Source organism: Oryctolagus cuniculus, chromosome X (assembly GCF_964237555.1).
Source record: "Oryctolagus cuniculus chromosome X, mOryCun1.1, whole genome shotgun sequence".
NCBI lineage: Eukaryota > Metazoa > Chordata > Mammalia > Lagomorpha > Leporidae > Oryctolagus > Oryctolagus cuniculus.
This window is the reverse complement of record NC_091453.1, coordinates 95,600,460-95,620,412: the sequence shown is the minus strand read 5'-3', so window position 1 is coordinate 95,620,412 and position 19,953 is coordinate 95,600,460. Positions and strand designations below refer to the sequence as shown.

Below are 19,953 nucleotides of genomic sequence, written 5' to 3'. Positions count from 1 at the left end.
AATGGCTATAACATCCAGAACTTAGCCAGGCCAAAGCTAGGAGCCTGAAACTTTATCCAGGTCTCCCACATGGGTAGCAGGGACTCAAGTATTTGAGCCATCATCTACTGCTTCCTAGATGTATAAGACAGCTGGATTGGAAGTGGAGTAGCCAGGAACTCAAACTGGCACTCTGATATGGGATGTAAGCATCCCAAGAAGCAGCTTAGCCTGCAGTACCGTAGCACCTGCCCCCATGGAGAGTTTTAGAGCATAAGGCAGGGAATGGTATCTCGCTTTCTGTATTTTGGTTTGCCTTGCAAATAAGTATTTTTTTTTAAAGCTGGCTCATTCTCTAAATACATCATACAGTTTATCATAATGTGACTAAATCACTACTGGAATGAATTCTTTTTTTTTTATGCCCATTCATTTTAAGGGGTAGTTAAAGTATTTAAGGGATACTTTTGATGATGGCTCATGAATTTGTATTAAAGAATGTAGACATATATGTTTAATATTCCCAAAACATGTTATTTAAATAATTGGCAAAAAAAGAACACAAAAGAGGGCATGAAGATTTACTTAATTTCTTAGATTAAACAAAAGTTTTTTACTTGAGTATTTAGTACAAGTTTATTTGCTGTATGAATGAACAGTTCCATTATGGTTGCTACCTTTATCCTGAATCTCTGAATGTTTTCCATCTGCATGTTAAGAATTTTTAAGTTGCCAACGGATCCCTTAGTCAATAAAGGTTGTTTCTTCATTTGAACTATTTTATAACCTTTTCATTAGTAATATATTAGAACTGATTGGATTTGGTACTTTGCTGTTTAAAATCAAACTTAGAGACTAGGCACACTGTGCTCTTTTTGACATATTCAATAACTCTTTGCCCATATTTTGAGGTTATTAAGATATGGCATTACATACACTGATGTATATGGATTCTATCAAATCCTTGAAAAGAAAATCAGGAACGTGTATTTTGGATGAGATTGAGCATATAAAGGTACTGGAAACGTGTACTTCTTTTATTTTTGAAGCGGGCAAATTAATCAACTGAATTGCCTAGATATTATTAATTAACTAATATCACTTTAGCACAATATTAAACAATAACATTTCTTAGACCAGAGTCCACACTTGAATCTCAAGCTGTGTGGATTCATATTACAATTGAAGCCAGGCTATATTCCAGCCAAGAATTCAGCTGTGTCATGATGGTTATAAGTTTTACAGTAGGTACACTACACAATTTCTCTGAAGCCATTTTTTTTCCTGCATGCAGTTTATCTTAGAAGATGTATTAGTTTGCCAAGCAAGTCCTTCAAAAGGAATATCCTTGGTACCACACTGAGGAAATGAAGGTTGGGGACATAAAAAGTAATATACTTTCTGAATCAAAAGCAGAATAGAAAATGGAAGAGATTTCTTGTTTATGCACATATCCATAAATAATTTTGTGGATGTGTGTGTATAACCTGGTCTTCTTATTTTCTCTCAGAACACTTAGAGTGGTGAAGGACAATGGAAAGTAGTTTATACCATGGAAATTACCTAATACAGTATCAATCAGGATTTGCCAAATAAAGTTTAGATAAATTCATATCAGGAAAAGTATTTTTAACTGAATGATATAATGTGTACTTTGCAGTGCCTAGAACATACCTTGTATAAAGTGGACAAAAATTGATGTGTATAGAATGGACTTATGGACAGTTATTAAAAGTATGAACTAGAAGCTCAAAAATAGCATATTTCAGATCTATAAAAGTACAAATTTGTGTGGCTGGCACTGTGATGCCATGGGTTAAGCCACTGCCTGCAATGCTGGCGTCTCATATGAGTGCCATTTCCAGTCCTGGCTGCTCTTCTTCTGATCCAACTCCCTGCTAATGTGCCTGGGAAAGCAGCGGAAGATGACTCAAGTCCTTGGGCCCCTATCACTCAACGTGGGAGACCCAGATGAATCTCCCAGCTCCTGGCTTTAGCTTGGTCCAAGACCTGCCATTGCAACCATTCAGGGAGTGAACCAGCAAAGGGCAGATCTCTGTATGTGTGTCTCCTCCCCACTGCCTCAAATCAGTAACTTTGCCTTTCAAATAAATAAATAAATCTTTTAAAAGTAAAAATTTTGCAAATTTATATGTTTCAGGTATGTGCCAAAATTAAATTCACTCTGTGTAAATATGCCCAAGTTCTTTTTTGCTCTTCATCATTTGTCAACAGACTATAATGATGACAATTTGGGAAACGTGTGTAATCTCCTGTATCACTGAGAGACTCCAAACTGGATAGGCTCCTTGCCGCTGTTCACTTCCCCCATCAGCACTGCTATTGTTTTCTTCGTAACAATTTGAGTATTTATCTTTGGATTTCTTCATCAAAAATTTTACCACCCCCATGAATTTATAGAATAAAGCCCAACTCCCTTAACATTCTCATTCCGCCTCTAAATTTCTTGCTTTCTTTCCTCCTGTTCCCTTTGGTGAACTTAGTGAACTGGTATTTTTTGACATTTTCGCTTCTGCCTGAATTGACCTCTCATTGCCATCTCAGCAGTTACTTCACTTGCTCCCATTCAGTGGCCATCCACTTTTTCCTAGTGGCTCTTCCACATCTTACCCACTCTCTCAAGCCTGTCGCCTTCCTGTTCTTTTCACTTACTGTCAACTACCTAACCTCTTACTTGCTAGAGGAAAGGAAATACACTGACTTGAAAATCTACAGTATCTCTTCTACCTATACAATTATCTCCAGATATCTTTCATCTCTTTGTCAAACCTCAGAAAAATAGATGCCCAGTTATTATTATTATTATTATTGGTGCTGTTATTGGTAGAAACAGAAATATTTTTAAGATTTACTGTGCAGATTCTGTGCAGATTCTTACACCACCCTATGTATTTGCCCCCCAAACCCTATGAGGTTGGCACTATTATTAGCTCCATATTATAGATGAGGAAACTGAGGCCAGTGAGGACTAGGTAAATCATAGTAATACGTAGTAGATTGAGAATTCCAATCCAAACAGTCAGAATTCATAGCCAGTTTTTTTAATCAATGTGCATCATTGGGTGGGGAAACTGAACAAAAGATAGAGGTACTCTGGTACATGCTAATTTCTCACCTCCGTTTTGGGAAATGATATTCCCTTCCTACTTGACAACAGTAGTATCTCTTGCCTACTTTACTTCTGTTAGTTATTCTACTGCCATTTGAAGTTGCCAGTCTCTGCTTTCTGCACCTCTTCAGACAAAGAAGAAAAAAACACACACACAAAAAAAACAAAAATTTAACTCACTTGCTGCCTAAATAAATAGGCAGATGGATGGATAGGTAAATAAAAATCCTTCACGGACTCTGAGCTACCTGCTAGCTACTGCCCTCTCTCCATTTCCTAACATCAGTTTTTATGAGGATCAGTTTGCTTTTACTCTCAATTTCCTTATCTCTCATTCAAGTTCAACCAATAGCAATCAAGATTGTACCTTCAAAAATGCATTGAAATTTTCCTGGGAATGGTCGTTAATTACTTCCTGATTGCATCTAAAATATAGAATTGACCTACTCACTTTGGTCCATCTGTACCATCACCATCCTCAGTGCTCTTCTACACCATGGACGCTATAGCTGTCCACTCCTTACTATGGATTACAAAGCACTGTGTGGTGTGGCACTCCCCCACGTATCCTACTTTTATCTGCTGCTGCTTGGCCTCTTGTTCATTATGCCTCAGCCTCATTCCATTTTTCAGGTATTAGAATTTATTGTTCTCTTCTCTGCCTCAGGACCATGCACATGCTTCTCCCTCTTATCTGTACTTACTGCCTGCCTCTCTCCTGCTCATTTTTCAAGTGTTAGCTTCAAATTTGCCTTCCCAGTGATGCCATCATTTTATTTACCTGTCAGTCAAAACAAGAACTCCCCATTAAATTCTCTGAACACCTTTTTTTCTTTTCTTTTCCAAATTATTATTGTCTTTAGTTATGGGTTTATTTGTGAGCTTATTTGTCAAATGCCTATGGTAAGTTTTTTTTTAAAGATTTACTTATTTATTTGAAAGAGTTACACAGAGAGAGGAGAGGCAGACAAAGGGGGGGGGGGGTCTTCCGTCTGATGGTTCACTCCCCAGATGGCTGCAACGGCCGGAGCTGCGCCAATCTGAAGCCAGGAGCTTCTTCCGGGTCTGCCACATGGGTGCAGGGGCCCAAGGACTAGGGCCATCTTCTACTGCTTTCCCAGGCCATAGCAGAGAGCTGGACTGGAAGTGGAGCAGTTGGGACTAGAACCAGCGCCCATATGGGAAGCCAGTGCTTCAGGCCAGGGCATTAACTGGCTGTGCCACAGCACCGGCCCCAGATTCTAAGTTTTATAACGAACAAAATCATGTTGAGATGTACTTAACCAATATTTTTCAGTCTGTTATGGTGAATGCAACACCAAGTATATTCGATTCAGTTCTGTCTTTTCTTGTATATTCATGATTCTTGATAACATTAAAGAATTTATGTTCCCTGGTTTGAGTCCTGGCTCCCTGCTAATGCACCTGGGAAGGCAGAGGAAGATGGCCCAAGGCCTTGGGCCCTGCACCCGCATGGGAGACCCAGAAGAATCTCTTGGCTGCTGTCTTTGGATCGGCTCTGCTCCCTCCATTGCGGCCATCTTGGGAGTAAACTAGGGAATGAAAGATATCTCTCTCTTTCTGCCTCTGCCTCTCTGTAGCTCTTCCTTTCAAATACATAAATAAATCTTTAAAAAAAGAATTTGTACTCCCTTTACAAAAAAGATTTATTTATGTATTTGAAAAGCAATCAGAAGCATGGGATTCCATCTGGGTCCCTGACATGGGTGGCAGGGACCAGGTACTTGTGCTGTTTTCCAGTGCTTTCCCAGGCCATTAGCAGGGAGTTGGATTGGAAGCAAAGCAGACAGGACTTGAGCTGGAATTCCATTATGGAATGCTGACATTATGAAAAGTGGCTTAATCCACTGAGCTACAAATGGCACCCCCTAAACTCCTTTTTAAAACCTTTCCTTGAGGCCAGTGCTGTGGCACAGCGGGTTAAAGCCCTGGCCTGAAGTGCCAGCATCCCATATGGGCACTGGTTCTAGTCCCGGCTGCTCCTCTTCCGATTCAGTGCTCCGCTATGGCCTGGGATAGCAGTGGAAGGTGGCTCAAGTCCTTGGGCCCCTGCACCCACATGGGAGACCCAGAAGAAGCTCTTGACTCCTGGCTTTGGATCGGTGCAGCTCCGGCCTTTGTGACTATCTGGGGAGTGAACCAGTGGGCGGAGGACCTCTTGCTCTGTCTCTACCTCTCTGTGTAACTCTGTCTTTGAAATAAATAAAATAAATCTTAAAAAAAAAAAAACCTTTCCTTTCCTTTCCTTCTTAAGCAATAAATACTTGATTATATTCCCCTCACCCTAGCCAGTCTCCTCCTGAGAGTCTATTATTATATAAGTAGTAAAACCAAAATCTCATCAGCTAAGGATAGACATATGCTGGAAGTGAGATTACTAGTACAAGATTCATTAAAATAGTAGAGGTAATAATAATAGTAAATGAAAAACAATAAAATTGTCAAAACTGAGGGAAACTGTGCAAGAAATAAGCTTATCTGAGACAGTGACTGGGCCGCTAAGGTTTCTATAACCTTTTTGGTTTTTTAGCAGCCACAGGTTTAGTTATAATCACACGTAATCAGTTGGGGAAAAAAAAAGTGAGAAAAGAAAAAAGAAACAAAGAAACAAACAAAAAACCCCAGAGACCTTTCTTCTGTCTAGAGGCAGACCTCCTGGTAAGAAGGATATGCTAGTTCCCGCACCTTCTATGATCAATAATCTTCTTCTTTAGAGGGGTAGATTGGCTGCATAGCTTCCCACTGACTTGTCCTCAAACCTGCCTCCCACAGAATTGAATTCGGTACACTGCTGTAATTATGTGCTATACCTTTACTGAGAAAAAAGCACAGATCTTTAAAGCTCTGGCAGTTAGAACCCTCAGCAGGAGCTTTTAGACTCTTTGGAGTGTGTTTGCAGCTCAGCTGTTCTCAAACCTCAGAGCTATGGAAATTCCCACTTGTCCTGCGCTGGGGATGGAGACCCATACTGTGTGTATCTATTAAACTAACACATCTTCTGAGAAAAAGAAAGCAATAATTAGTTCTCTTAGTAATCGGTACTTTGTTTTCCTGACTTCAAAATTACCCATATTTTTCAATTAAAAACATTCTAAGGCTATAATATAACAAAAAGATGTTGAGATATCCTTGTGTGTAAAAATCTTTATAATGAAAATCACAGATTATGTGATATTGCTGACAGCACATTTAATTTTTTTTCTTTCTTTACACAAATATATCAAGGTGGGAGGAGAAGATTTATGTCTGTAGTTGGAAGTAGAACTATAAAATTGCTGTGCTTTAATTTTTTTAGAGCCTCATAAGAGCTCATGAGCTCTATTCATGATAGCTTAACCAAGTGAAAAGGAAATTTATAGATTTTTTTCTCCCTTATATCATCAAAGGCAATTAGTTTCAATAGAAAATTTTATATCCTCTGTTCTATTAATATTAAATCACATTATAGGTTTGCATATTCATTGGGTTAGGTGAACTTTATTTTATCTGCTTGCATTCAGAGTGTTCAGTGTTTTGATATGTAATACCCTAATTGTTTCTAATTTCCTTCTCTTATAAATATGAATGATAGCTTTTCTAGTTGTGAGAAAAAGCTGGCTTAATAATTTTCAGATCCTGTGAAAGAAACTTAATTCCCAAATCCATGTATTTATATTCTTGTTCATTTCGTTAACTTCCCCTAATAATCCTTTTTTTGGTGACAGGATTGCTTATTTCCATCAGCTGTTGAAATAGAACAAGGTAAAACAAAATCAACAGAAAATCGAATATTCCGTTTAGGTCTATGTATGTCAGTCAGTTTTGCTGTTGATTGCTTTTCATTAAATTCCCCAAATAAAAAAATTAGCTCTGTCCAACTCCCGTAATTTGTCACTCGTCTGTGATAAAATAGTATAGTACCACAGTAGACGTTGGATGGCCATCCCTGTCCTCAAGGAGGTCTTTTCAGAAGCATGCCTTGAAATTCTTGTTGGACTTTGTAGTATGATTGTTTTGAGTTTACCATCTTTTATGGCAGACAGTTATCATGTTCTGTTCTTGACTAAAGAAAGATAAGTAGATATTTGTTGAGGCATAATTTCTACATAGTGTGATCTTTGGGGAAATATTCCCTAACAGCACATGATCACTCTGCTGTACAATCAGTTTTAAATGTTCATTTTTTCAAAGCCCAATTCACAAATTAACTGTTGCTGTTACCTCTCATGATATCTATTATGCAAACATTGCTGTTTGTTCCATATAGCATGTAAACTTGATTATTTTGTCCAAACCGGGTACTAAATTTGCTTCAGAGAGTATTTTAAGGACTATGAGAAGTCTTGCTTTTGAGGATGTTATTGTCTAAAAGAACATATTATGTATTTAATGAAGAGTCACAGATATCCTTCCTTTGTTTCTTATATACAGGCAGAATTTTGATCAGTAGTTGACTCTCAATTTTGGGGGAAGTTCTACTTGCTGTCTAACTCCAATTCCTTCTTCTTTCATGAGACTGTTATTATTCCTTTTATTATATTTACAAAAGCAAAATTATTTTATATTTTCCATGGGCAATGGGTCATACTAGTATATAATTAATTGCAAAAATCACTTATAATAAATGTGTGTTTATTGCAAATTTATCTGTTAATTCTAATTAATTTTTTCTATATTTATTTTTTCCCTTTTTTGTTTTTGAGATACTATTTTTATTTATATTATACTGAAAGGCTTAATGCTCAAACTAAATAAAAAGTTCAACAAATAAAAAGTAAAAAGAACATATTTCAGCAGCAATAGGGGCAAGGACTGTAAATAATAATCAAATGAAAGAATGTCAATTTCCCTCATATGTAGTAAATTTTATAATGGTCACAGATCACTGAAACTATAGTATACCATTCTTAACAATTTAACAAAGGTTTAAAACAAAGTTTGACAAAATACTATATTTGCAGCCAAATTCATATGCACAAGCATTCATTTTTTTATTTTTGAACTATTTTTTTAATTTTAGCTCCCACATGTATGAGAGAATATGTGATATTTGTCTTTCTGCATCCAGCTTATTTCAGTCAACATGTCCTCCAGTCGTAACCATTTTGATGCAAGTGACAGAATTTCATTTTTATATTGTGGAATAGTACTCCATTATACACACACACACACACACACACACAAACACCCCACATTTTCTTTATCCATTCATCTGATGTTGGCCACCTTGGTTGATTCTATATTTTGGCTGTTGTGAACACTGCTGCCATAAACACAGTAGTATAGGTATTTCTTTGATACAGTGTGTTCATGGATACTGGGTATATACCCAGTCTTGTGATTGCAGGATCATGTGGGAAGTCTATTTCTAGTTTTAAAAGACATCTCCATATTGTTTTCCACAGTGGCTGTTCTAATTTACATTCCTACCAACAATATATAAGAGTTTCTCTTTCTCTACATCTTCCCCAGCATTTGTTGCTCTCTGTGTTTTGGATTTTAGCTATTCTGATGGGGTGAGGTGATATCTCCTTGTGGTTTTGATTCGCATTTCCTAATGGCTAGTGATGTTGAAAATTTTTTCTTATATTTGTTGGCCATTTATATTTCTTCTTTTGAGAACTGTCTATAGAGGTCCTTTGCCCATTACTTAACTAGATTGATGGATTTTTTGTTTTTGCATTTTTTCAGTTCCTGACATATTCTGTATATTAATACTTTTTTGGATAAATAACTTGTAAATATTAATAGAGGACAACCCAGATATATACAGCAAATGATATTAGACCTAAAGGGAGAGATGGACTCTAATACAATAATGGTGGGGGACTTCAACACCCCATTCTAATCAATGGAAAGATCATCAGACCAAAAAATCAATAATACATGGGAGTTGAACCATACTATTGAACAAGTGGACCCACCAGACCTTTACAGGACATTTCACCCAACAGCTACAGAATGCACATTGTTCTTATCAGCACATCTAACATTTTCTAGGATAGACCATTTATTAGGCCACAAATCAAGTTTCAGTACATTTAAAAAGATTGAAATCGTACCACGTTTCCTCTTATACCCGAAAGGAGTAAGACTAGAAAACAACAACTAGAAGAACAATGGAACATTTACAAATACATGGAAATTAAACAAAATTCTGCTGAATGATCCTTGGGTCACTGAAGAAATTAAAAAGGAGATATAAAACTTTCTTGAAATAAATAAAAATGAAACACAGCATATCAAAGCCTGTGGGATTCAGCTAAAGCAGTATTAAGAAGGAAGTTTATAGCATTAAATGCTTACACCTAAAAAGAGACATGTCTCAACTAAATAATCTACTGTGTATCTCTAAGATTTAGAAAAGCAAGAACAAAACAAAATCTAGTGAATACTTAAATTATGTTTCAGAGACTGGAGCTTGAATTATACTCACATATCATGGCTTTTAAAAGTGTGTTTCTTTTTTTTAAGATTTATTTATTTATTTATTTGAAAGGTAGAGTTATAGAGAGGCAGAGGCAGAAACAGATACAGAGACAGAGAGGTCTTCCATCTGCTGGTTCATTCCCAAAGCCAAGAGCCAGGAGCTTCTTTCAGGTCTCCCATGCAGGTGCAGGAGCCCAAGGACTTGGCCCATCTTCTACTACTTTCCCAGGCTATAGCAGAGAGCTGGATCAGAAGTGGAGCAGCCAGGACTCAAACCAGTGCTCATGTGGGATGCCAGCGCTGCAGGCAATGGCTTTACTTACTATGCCACAGCGCCAGCCCCAAAAATGTGTTTCTTAGCAGTGCAACAAGAAGATGATAGAAATCACCCTGAAGGACACATGTGGCTTCAAGAATGCCGTGTGGCTGTCTCTTCCTCCTTCACATGTGGTTTTTACACTTTGGCCTTCTTTCTTTGTCTCTATGGATCCTTACACTAGTTTGCTAGCAGATCAATATTTACCAGCCACATAAGTAGTGAAGTGTATAAAAATTCAAATTATGTAAACAAACCTGTGCCCAATTCTTTGGGGAAATAACCCGCTTGTAGCTGCTTTCACTAAAGCTGTCAATGTACTTTTTTTTTTTTAAATATAGTACAGATCAGCTAACGAAACGAGAGCTCCTTGATGTAATATGATAGACAAGGACTTCATAACACAAATAAATCCCCTACATAATACAACACCCTGGTCAGCATCCCAAAATGTTTCGAGGAATGAATAATAAAATGACAGATGCTAGTCAACTAAAATGCTATGAGGCACCACAGCTGAAAACAAGCACACATTTCAACAGGGTTTTTCTTTTGTTTACTCATATCACTTAGGTGTGCTTAAGTACCTTTCAGATACATAAGTCTTTTAATAATTGTATCTGTGGCTGAGGATGATGCTCAGTGCTCCCTATTATTTCTAAGCTTTGTTATCAAGACATTCTCTTATATACCCAAATCCTCTGATAAGGGTTAAACTGTTATCTCTCAGTGTCCCCTAGTCTGATCATAAAAATTCACACATATGATTGTGAAAATTTTGTTAATATAATCAGTGACTATTGCTACATTTGTGCCTGTATGGCTTCACCTCCTTCATAATCTCTTGATTTTGTAATAACACATTTTTTTGGACAGGCAGTTAGACAGTGAGAGAGAGAGAAATACAGAGAGAAAGGTCTTCCTTTCCGTTGGTTCACCCCCCCATATGGCTGCTAGGGCTGGCGCTGCGCCAATCCGAAGCCAGGAGCCAGGTGCTTCTCCTGGTCTCCCATGCAGGTGCAGGGCCCAAGCACGTGGGCCATCCTCCACTGCACTCCCTGGCCACAGCAGAGAGCTGGATTGGAAGAGGAGCAACCGGGACAGAATCCGGCGCCCCGACCGGAACTAGAACCCCAGGGTGCCATCGCCACAGGCAGAGGATTAGCCAAGTGAGCCATGGCGCCGGCCAATAATAACACATTTCAATGATAACATATCTAATAGTACACGTACATTAGGAATAGAAAATAGTGAAATTGAGCATTGGATATTTCCCATATGTGTAGCGGAAGTTAGCTCTAGTGAAAACTCTATCTTTGTCACCGAACCCTGGAAACACACATTTCATTAGTGGTGGTTAGGGTTAGGGGGTACACCTTTGGGTCATGGTTTTTCTCACTGAGAATTTCTGAGGATGAATAAAGAAGATAATAACTATAGAGATTGTTTGAGAGGGCTTACATTGTGTCAGTTACTGTGACAGGAATGTTACACTTTGCTTCTCATTTCAATCCTACTGCAACTTACATGGATGGTTTAATGAATCCGTTTTTCTATTGAGGAAATAAAGACTCAGAAATATTCGGTAACCTGCAGTAATTCACGGAACTGGAAAGTGGCAGTGCTCTAATTCAGCCCGTATCTGTGTAACTCAAAAGTCAGTTTTTTCATAACAACTGACATTATGAATCTGGAGAATGCAAAGCATTGATTCTCTCCTTCTCCTGGGGCTAGGGAAACATCTGTCTCAAAGTCAACCCTTAAAAATAGTTATATGGGGCTCTGAATTTGGGCTAAGATTGGTCCTAGGCAATATTGTTGAGATGACCTATTAGGTTCCAAATGACCTTGCCTATGTTATCTCCTCCTCCCCAACGTCAGCTTGCTTTTCTGTCCTTCCAAGCTACGCATATTCTTCTCAACCCAGCATTTTTCTGACATTAAGATTCCTACTTGATGTGAATGAATACATACGTTCATTGTTTATTCATTTTATAATTATTTTTATCACCTATCACATATATTACCTGCCTTGTATCAAGCTATGTTAAGGGGGAAGAAGGAATGAAGAAAATTTCACCAGAAAAAAAGAGTAGCACTGACCTTATAATATTCAACTTCTACCTGAAATCAGGTTGACTGAAAACAGATTAATACCCATTAATAACAGTTCAATAAAATATGTCCATAGAACTTCTGGCTTGACAATACAACTTGAAGACATTATTTTGGGAAGAGTAAGATATTGCCATCAGCTCTTTATCTGTGTCAGTAGACAATCTGTTCTTCCTGGGTACAGGTCTGGAAAATGGTTAGTCAGCTAAGGAATGCCTTTACAATCAATCAGCAAATATTTGAATGTCTAGTATATGCAAGATCCTGCGCTAGGTGCTCCACAGTGTGCAGTCTTCAACTCTCTTCTCCCTATGCAGCCACTGTTCTCATTCATGACCTTGCCTTCCATAATATCTATTGAAATAACATACTAGTCTTCCAACTCCAGTATTTATTTTCTCCTAAACTCCAAGATTGTGTTTCAAAATGCTGCCAAATAGCATAATACCAAAAATTATATTTCTAGAGGAAAATGTTATTTCCCTAACATGGAGATATCATTTATCTTTTAATCCTATTTTTCCACAAAGTTTTTGAAGTACTGTTGTAAGGGACAGTTTTAATAAATTCTTCAGGTTTAAGTATTGGCAAGAATTGACAATATTTAAACCTGAATTGACAATATTGTGATTACCATGGCTTAAATATCACTAAAATTTTGAGTATTTATTATTGGAAGATAATAGTGTCATAGTAGTAAGATGTGTTATTCATCATCAGAGAAGATGGTGAAACAAATCCCTTTAAATCCTTATAAATTGTTTTGATAACAGCTAAGCAATAGTCTTGAAAGGTGGGTACTTCCGGCATGCTTTGATATATCTGCCTGTAAAAAGTACGATGTCTTATAGAAGAATTGGTAGAAGGCGGCTGGCGCCGCGGCTCAATAGGCTAATCCTCTGCCTGTGGCACCAGCACACAGGGTTCTAGTCCCAGTCGGGGAGCTGGATTCTGTCCTGGTTGCCCCTCTTCTAGGCCAGCTCTCTGCTGTGGCTAGGGAGCGCAGTGGAGGATGGCCCAAGTGCTTGGGCCCTGCACCCCATGGGAGACCAGGAGAAGCACCTGGCTCCTGGCTTGGGATCAGCGCGGTGAGCCGGCTGCAGCGCCAGCCGCAGCGGCCATTGGAGGGTGAACCAATGGAAAAGGAAGACCTTTCTCTCTGTCTCTCTCTCTCTCACTGTCCACTCTGCCTGTCAAAAAAAAAAAAAAAAAAAAAAAAAAGAATTAGTAGAAGGCAAAAGTTCGTATTTGTAGAGGCAGATATTCATGGTTTGTGGGAAAGTTAATATCAAAGAATAATAATAATAGACTTCCTTCTGTATTAGAAGACATGGTCTACTCACCAGCTCATTTGCTGCATTTGAAGGGGACTTTTTGGATCAAAGGCTTTTGTTTATAGTGTCAAATGCTTTTCTTGTTATCTGCAGAAATCCTAGAACCTAGTCTGTGTTTGACAGTTGTATTTAAGGAAGTTAGCTATACATGCAAAAGGAAATATAACTGGGATCATGAGTAAATTCATTGTGTGTGTGCATATGTACATTTGTGTATGCTACCCTCCCTCCATCTCTTTGCCCGAATTCACGTGGTGAATGAAAAATACTTAAATAATTTATAGCTATAGGAAATAAGAAACTGAAAATAATAATAGAAGTATATGAAAGGGAATATTAATCTGCACCAATATTATGAAAAAGTAATTAAAGCCAAAATTCAACTATTTTTATGAAAAACAGTATAAAATTCTTGAATAATGTCCTTGAAGGTAAGTTTAGGTGATTTTACCATAACTGAGTTATTTAACATGAACAAATGTCAAGTAGGTGAAATTATTTAGAGCATGTATAACTACTTAATATGTTTTATGAATAGAATTCAGAGTTTAAAAATTATTAAATGCTTGACTCATAGAATGGCAGATGTCCTAATCAGCACTCTGGCCTCAGAATCAGCCCTTAAGGCATTCAGATCCGGCTAAAAATCCCATGAGAGTATTTCAGGCATGGAAGCCAAGACACTCTGGCAAAAAAAAAAAAAAAAAAAAAACCTAAATGAAAGATCTCTGTGAGTGAGATCCCAGTGGAAAGAACGGGCCATCAAAGAAGGAGGTACCTTTCTCTGAAGGGAGGAGAGAACTTCCACTTTGACTATGACCTTGTCTAAATAAGATCAGAGTTGGTGAACTCAAAAGGCTTCCATAGCCTTGGCAACTCATGACAAGAGCCTGGGGTGATTACTGACATCATAAATAAGAATGTCAATTGTTAAAACAACAACAGGATTCACTGTGCACTTATTCCCCATGTAGGATCTCTGTCCTTAATATGTTGTACAATGTGAATTAATGGTATAACTAGTACTCAAACAGTATTTTACACTTTGTGTTTCTGTGTGGGTGCGAACTGTTGAAATCTTTACTTAGTATGTACTAAATTGATCTTCTGTATATGAAGATAATTGAAAATGAATCTTGATGAAGAATGGGATGGGAGAGGGAGTGGGAGATAGGATGGTTGTGTGTGGGAGGGATGTTATGGGGGAAAAAGCCGCTATAATCCAAATTTGTACTTTGTAAATTTATATTTATTAAATAAAAGTTAAAAAAATAAAGCAATAGGGACTAGAAGCTTAGCACCCTAAAAAGAAATTATTAAATGCTTAATCAGACCTTGTCCTCTGATTTCAAGCAGCATAGTCATAGGTAATTTTTAGAAAATTTTCTTCCTATATTTTCTGTCATTATGTACATGTTTTATCTGTGGCCCAACTATTCACTCAACTCAATTTCATATTTATAAATTTTCTTAGTTCAGCTAAAGGATAGATTGTGTCAGTTGAATGCTACTGATGGTTAATGATGATGCAATTAACATATACCAGCTGTTCAGGGTTAATAATATTTTATTAATGATAAGAGTGTAAAGGATGATTTTATTTATTTTTAAAGAAACCTAATAGGAAACTGTTTTTAAGACTTCAGTAAAACATTCCTTTTGAATGTTTAAAACAAATGAAAATCTGTTTTTTAAAACTCACAGAGAATTCACTTTATGCAGAGATTTTATAGTATGTCTATGAAATTATCCCCACTAAAGAGATAAAATAACAGGCTTTAAATGTATGTTCTCCTTATCTTACAGATGAGCTCAGTGAAAATGTTGCAGCCTCGGCTCAATAGCATTCTTTTCAAGCTCATGTTTGAAGAACAAGTAAACAACATCAAACCAAGCATCATAGCAGTAACTCTTGCCTGTGAAGAACTGAAGAAAAGTGAAAGCTTTAACAGGCTTTTAGAGTTAGTTCTTTTGGTTGGAAACTACATGAACTCAGGCTCAAGAAATGCCCAGTCATTGGGTTTTAAAATAAACTTCCTTTGTAAGGTAAGATGATATTTTATAATATCTGGTCTAGGAGAATGATTACTCCATATAGCAATAATACATTAACCATGAACTTTCATGCTTTTAATTTTATTGTGTGCAAATTTTATCTCAATTAAAACAAATTTTTAGAAATCTTCCTGCAATAAAATCTAAAGGCCTATACATTTTTTAATGTAGTACTTCACTCTTGCTAATGAAATATCACTGGAGTATATGGGCAAAAAATGCTTTTATAAAATAGACACCATATTGTATTTCAGTGTCTTTATATTTGTTTTATGTCTCTTCAGTAAGTATTTGAGGAACTAAATAATAAATAGCCAGAAATTTTATTTTGAATGCGCTTTGTTTATCCTTCTCTAAGAAAATAGTAATAGGATATATATCAAAAAGATCATGAAAAAGTTGAATTAAATGGCAAGTTTATTTTGGTGCAAAACAATGTTGAAATCCATGTAGTTTTTTCATAGTATGCACATTCCATGAATTTTTTGGTGGTCCCTTGTACTTCATTGTTGAATAATGTGATTCCACTAACCTTATACTGGTTACTATGTACATTACCTAAAAAGTAATAGAAAAGAAAAGAATAAAGAAATCAAGTCATAATCACCGTACTTTTTTGATTGGGCCACTTATTGTGTTATTTTTCAGACATAATTTTTATGAAATATAAAGAAGCCGAAAAGCCCAAAAGGGACTGTGTATGTCCATTTCTAGCTAGGGCAAACTACCTTATTCAAGGAAAAGAACTGTCTGTCACAGAGAGAAAACTGAACAGATTCTGAGGTGAAGGCCTGTAACAAAGCTAGAGATGAAAACAAATCTGAAAACAAGGAGTGTCTTTGACTTCTCACCATTCTCTCACTTTTTATTCCTCCTGCGTCTGAAAATACTGTAGAACTTTGGTTAGTTCTTGAAGGATAATATAATCATAAGAATCACAAATCTAGAAATGCATATGAGTTTCTCTATTCATGCATTAAATAGATGTGCATTGCATCTATAAGGAGGCTTCAGAAAGTTTTCAGAAAATGAAATTAAAAGAGAAGTTTATTTTGGTGTAAGAATTTTAGAAATCCATGCATAGTTTTTTCATAATATACATTTTCCATGAGTTTTTGACATTACCTTTTATGTGGACTAATATTTTAAAATGTATCAAAGATGATATGATCCTAGTAGTTCTCAGACGAAGAATATCATTTATAGATAATAGGGCATTTAGTGGAGTTGTATCTGTTTCTTACTGATATGGTTTGGATGGGTGTAAGGAAAGAGAATAAGGAATTATAGGAAGATCATCTGGAAATGCTAGATTTTGTTAAGAAAACAGTTTTTTGATCCCTCTTCTTGTGACATTGGGGAATAGATGAAATAATTTTATACTATTAAAATAGGGCAATGCTTGTAATATATTTGGACAAATCAAAGCCAGATTTATGAGATATAGCTAATTATTTAGGACCATTTTCATTGTAGTACATACCGTATACCCAATTGTAATAAAGTCAACTCTTCCCAAGATGCTACCTGACTAGAATATTTGCTTGAGGCACAGTGAGTAAATCTGAACATGTTCTTGGTTGATGATTATAAAAATATTGTAAATTTAAAGAAAATATCATTAAATATGTATTAGCTACCTGTTTCACATTTAAGTCATATAAAAATATTTATACTAATTTGAACAAACATTTACCTTTAAGTCTCTTAATTTCATACTGTTTCAAATTAATTACACCAACTGATTTGTTTGAGGCAAGAATGAATAGGTTATTTATATATAGGAACAAAAGATTATTTTAATCTCACAGAAGGATTTTACAGTTAAATCTTATATTTTGGAGAGAGGCTTCTTCCTGTCATATACCTGTCAAATAAAAGTCCTTCCACATAACACTGATCTGACATCTATCACTAAGAGGTATGCTCAAAGGATTCTGCACAGATTTTCGCCAACTTCAAATAAAATAAAAAAATAATCTCGTGGGAATTACTATCATGTAGTAATAGGTGTTCGAAAAGAGAAAGAGTGAAGGTCTTAAAATCTGTACCCCCTCCTCATCCCCCCCCCTACTGCCCCAGTTTTCAGTAGGATTTTTATACTCTGGGATATATTTCTAGGAAAATACTGTCATTAAGAAAGAGAAGTATCACATACACATATGATATTCTCGTGATGTCTAGGATTAAAAGGATGTTCCTGTAATACAAAGGACTCTGAGTAGATGGAAATGTCTCAAATGATAGACATTTCCTGAAGTACATAGAAATAGCTTAGGTCTGTAATCTGTTCCGAATGGAATTAACTAACTACTGATATGTGATTAGCTAGAATTGCTGTTACATTTCAGTTATATTATAAAAGATTACATGGTTGATTTTTTCATAGTGATTTTTTTCCTAAAGAAGTAGAAGGGAAATTGTCCTCATAGAACACTGATTGTACTTTAAAAATGATACCATTTACTCACCTAAATTTTTCTAATGATAATTTTCTTTCTCAGTGATCTTAAAAATGTAATCCACTGCTTTTCACAAGATACTATAGAGTATGTTAAAGTAATCACCTAGTTAAAAAGGAGCCATGATATAGGCAGTTAAGCTTATCATATGTATCTTATAGTAAAGGTAATATAAAAAAACCAGATGGTCATAATTGGCTGCTATATATTTGGGAAGGAAAGGAAAACAGATGGGTCAACCAAAATATCAAATGACACTTAAAGGATACCATTACTATAAGGACTACCTTCACCACAAAATGCTTTGTTAATTTGCAGCCATGAATTATCACTTGGTGACTCACCAAACCAGTGTGCTGAGCTGCAATAAAAATTGTCTGAATGAAGATGAGTTCCCAATGTTAACTTGATATCTATTTGCTTGTTGGATTTTAAAATTTTGACTGATAGCAGTGCTACACTTCAGGGATATTTGTTATTTGTTGTAGTGTACGTAATGTACATGAGGGAAAAAATTTAAATATACTGAGTCCTCCCTCTGAACTAAAGTTTATGGGTGTATCAGATAAGGATCTCATTTGCATGCAATAGAAAGTGACTATTTCTGATTCAAACAAAAAAAATGGAATTTATTGGAAGGATATGAGTAAGCTCTGCCAGAAAGTGAGAAAAAGCCGAACTTGGCCTTCAAAAGAACAGAATTCAGGTAGCAGGAATGAATGGAAAGTCTTTTCAGGATGGGTACCTTTGTAATGTATTAGCTCCAAACATTTTTCTCCTCCTTTCCCTGTGTTTGATTCAAATTCTAGTGAGAAAAAGAGACTGATTAGCCTTCTGTGGGTTACAAGAATGACACCCTGACAGAGGGTAAACGATCTTTTTTTCTAAAAGATTTATTTTATTTATTAGAAAGACAGAGTTACAGAGAGAGATAGAGACAGAGAGAGAGGTCCTCCATCCACTGGTTCACTCCCCAGATGGCCGCAATGGCCAGAGCTCTGCTGATCCGAAGCCAGGAGCCAGGAGCCAGGAGCTTCTTCTGGGTCTCCCACACAGATGCAGGGGCCCAAGGACTTGGACCATCTTCTGCTTTCCCAGGCCATAGCAGAGAGCTGGATCAGAAGAGGAGCAGCTGGGACTAGAACCGGCGCTCATGTGGGATGCTGGTGCTTCAGACCAGGGCTTTAACCCACTGCCCACAGTGCCGGCCCTGGGTAAAGGATCTTAATGGATAGCATAACCACTTTTTTCTGCAGTGGAAGGTTGGATGTGCCCTAAAGGGTATTGTTACCAAAGGTAGGGATTCCAAAGTTTAGGGGCAGGAGAAGGAATATCAGGCAGGCACAAACACAAAAAGACATACCAAAACAGATTGTCTAGGCATCAGCAATATATAAGAAATACAGAAGGATACAGGATACTAAATACAGGATACTAAAGAAGGGGTGGGCGTTTGGCTCAGCAGTCAGGACTCTGCTTGGGATGCCCCAATCCCTTATTGAAGCGCCTGGGTTTGAATCTGTCTCCCCTTCCAAGTCCAGCTTCCTGTTAACGCACATGCTTGGGGGCAATAGGTGAGTTGATAGCTCAAATCCATGGTTTTTTTTCACCCATGTGGGAACCCCTGGTTGAGTTCCAGGATACTGGCTTTGGCCTGATCCAGTCCCTGCTAATACGGGTATTTGGAGAGTAAGCAGTAGATGGCAGATCTCTGTCAGTCTCTCTCTTTCAAATAAAATGAAAATTTAAATCATTTAAAAAGTAACCTATCAAAGATTGAGGTATAGTTGAATAGGCAGGAAATATCAATATATAGGATGTTGTATAGTGCCACAAGGTACACTGTTTGTGAATGCAAAAGTTAATGACCACTGAGATGAGCCAGTGTTCAGAAAAGGGGGGAATCTTTGGTAATTGGGTGGTGCTGATGAATTAAAACAGAAATATCTGGAAGGTTACATAGAATTCATGTAAATGAAGAGAAGAAGCCATAATCTTAAGTGAGTGGAGAACCCTGTCAGTTAGGACCTGCATTTTGGATTCCACTTTGCCGTTTACTAGCCAAATTTTCATGGCTATGTTGCTTATCATCTCTGAATCTCGATTCTTTCTTCTCTAAATGAGAAAATACAC

At 36.9% G+C, this 19,953-nt stretch overlaps 1 protein-coding gene across 3 annotated transcripts in view; it reads left to right on the top strand.

The window, feature by feature from the left end:
• Positions 1-19,953, top strand: part of DIAPH2 (diaphanous related formin 2) — a 938,294-nt gene that overhangs the window by 457,895 nt on the left and 460,446 nt on the right. For all 3 annotated transcript variants that reach the window (XM_051827762.2, XM_051827761.2, XM_051827763.2), the window contains one exon: positions 15,110-15,349. In XM_051827762.2, the coding sequence (XP_051683722.1) occupies positions 15,110-15,349 (240 nt within the window). The remainder of the gene's footprint in view (positions 1-15,109; positions 15,350-19,953) is intronic.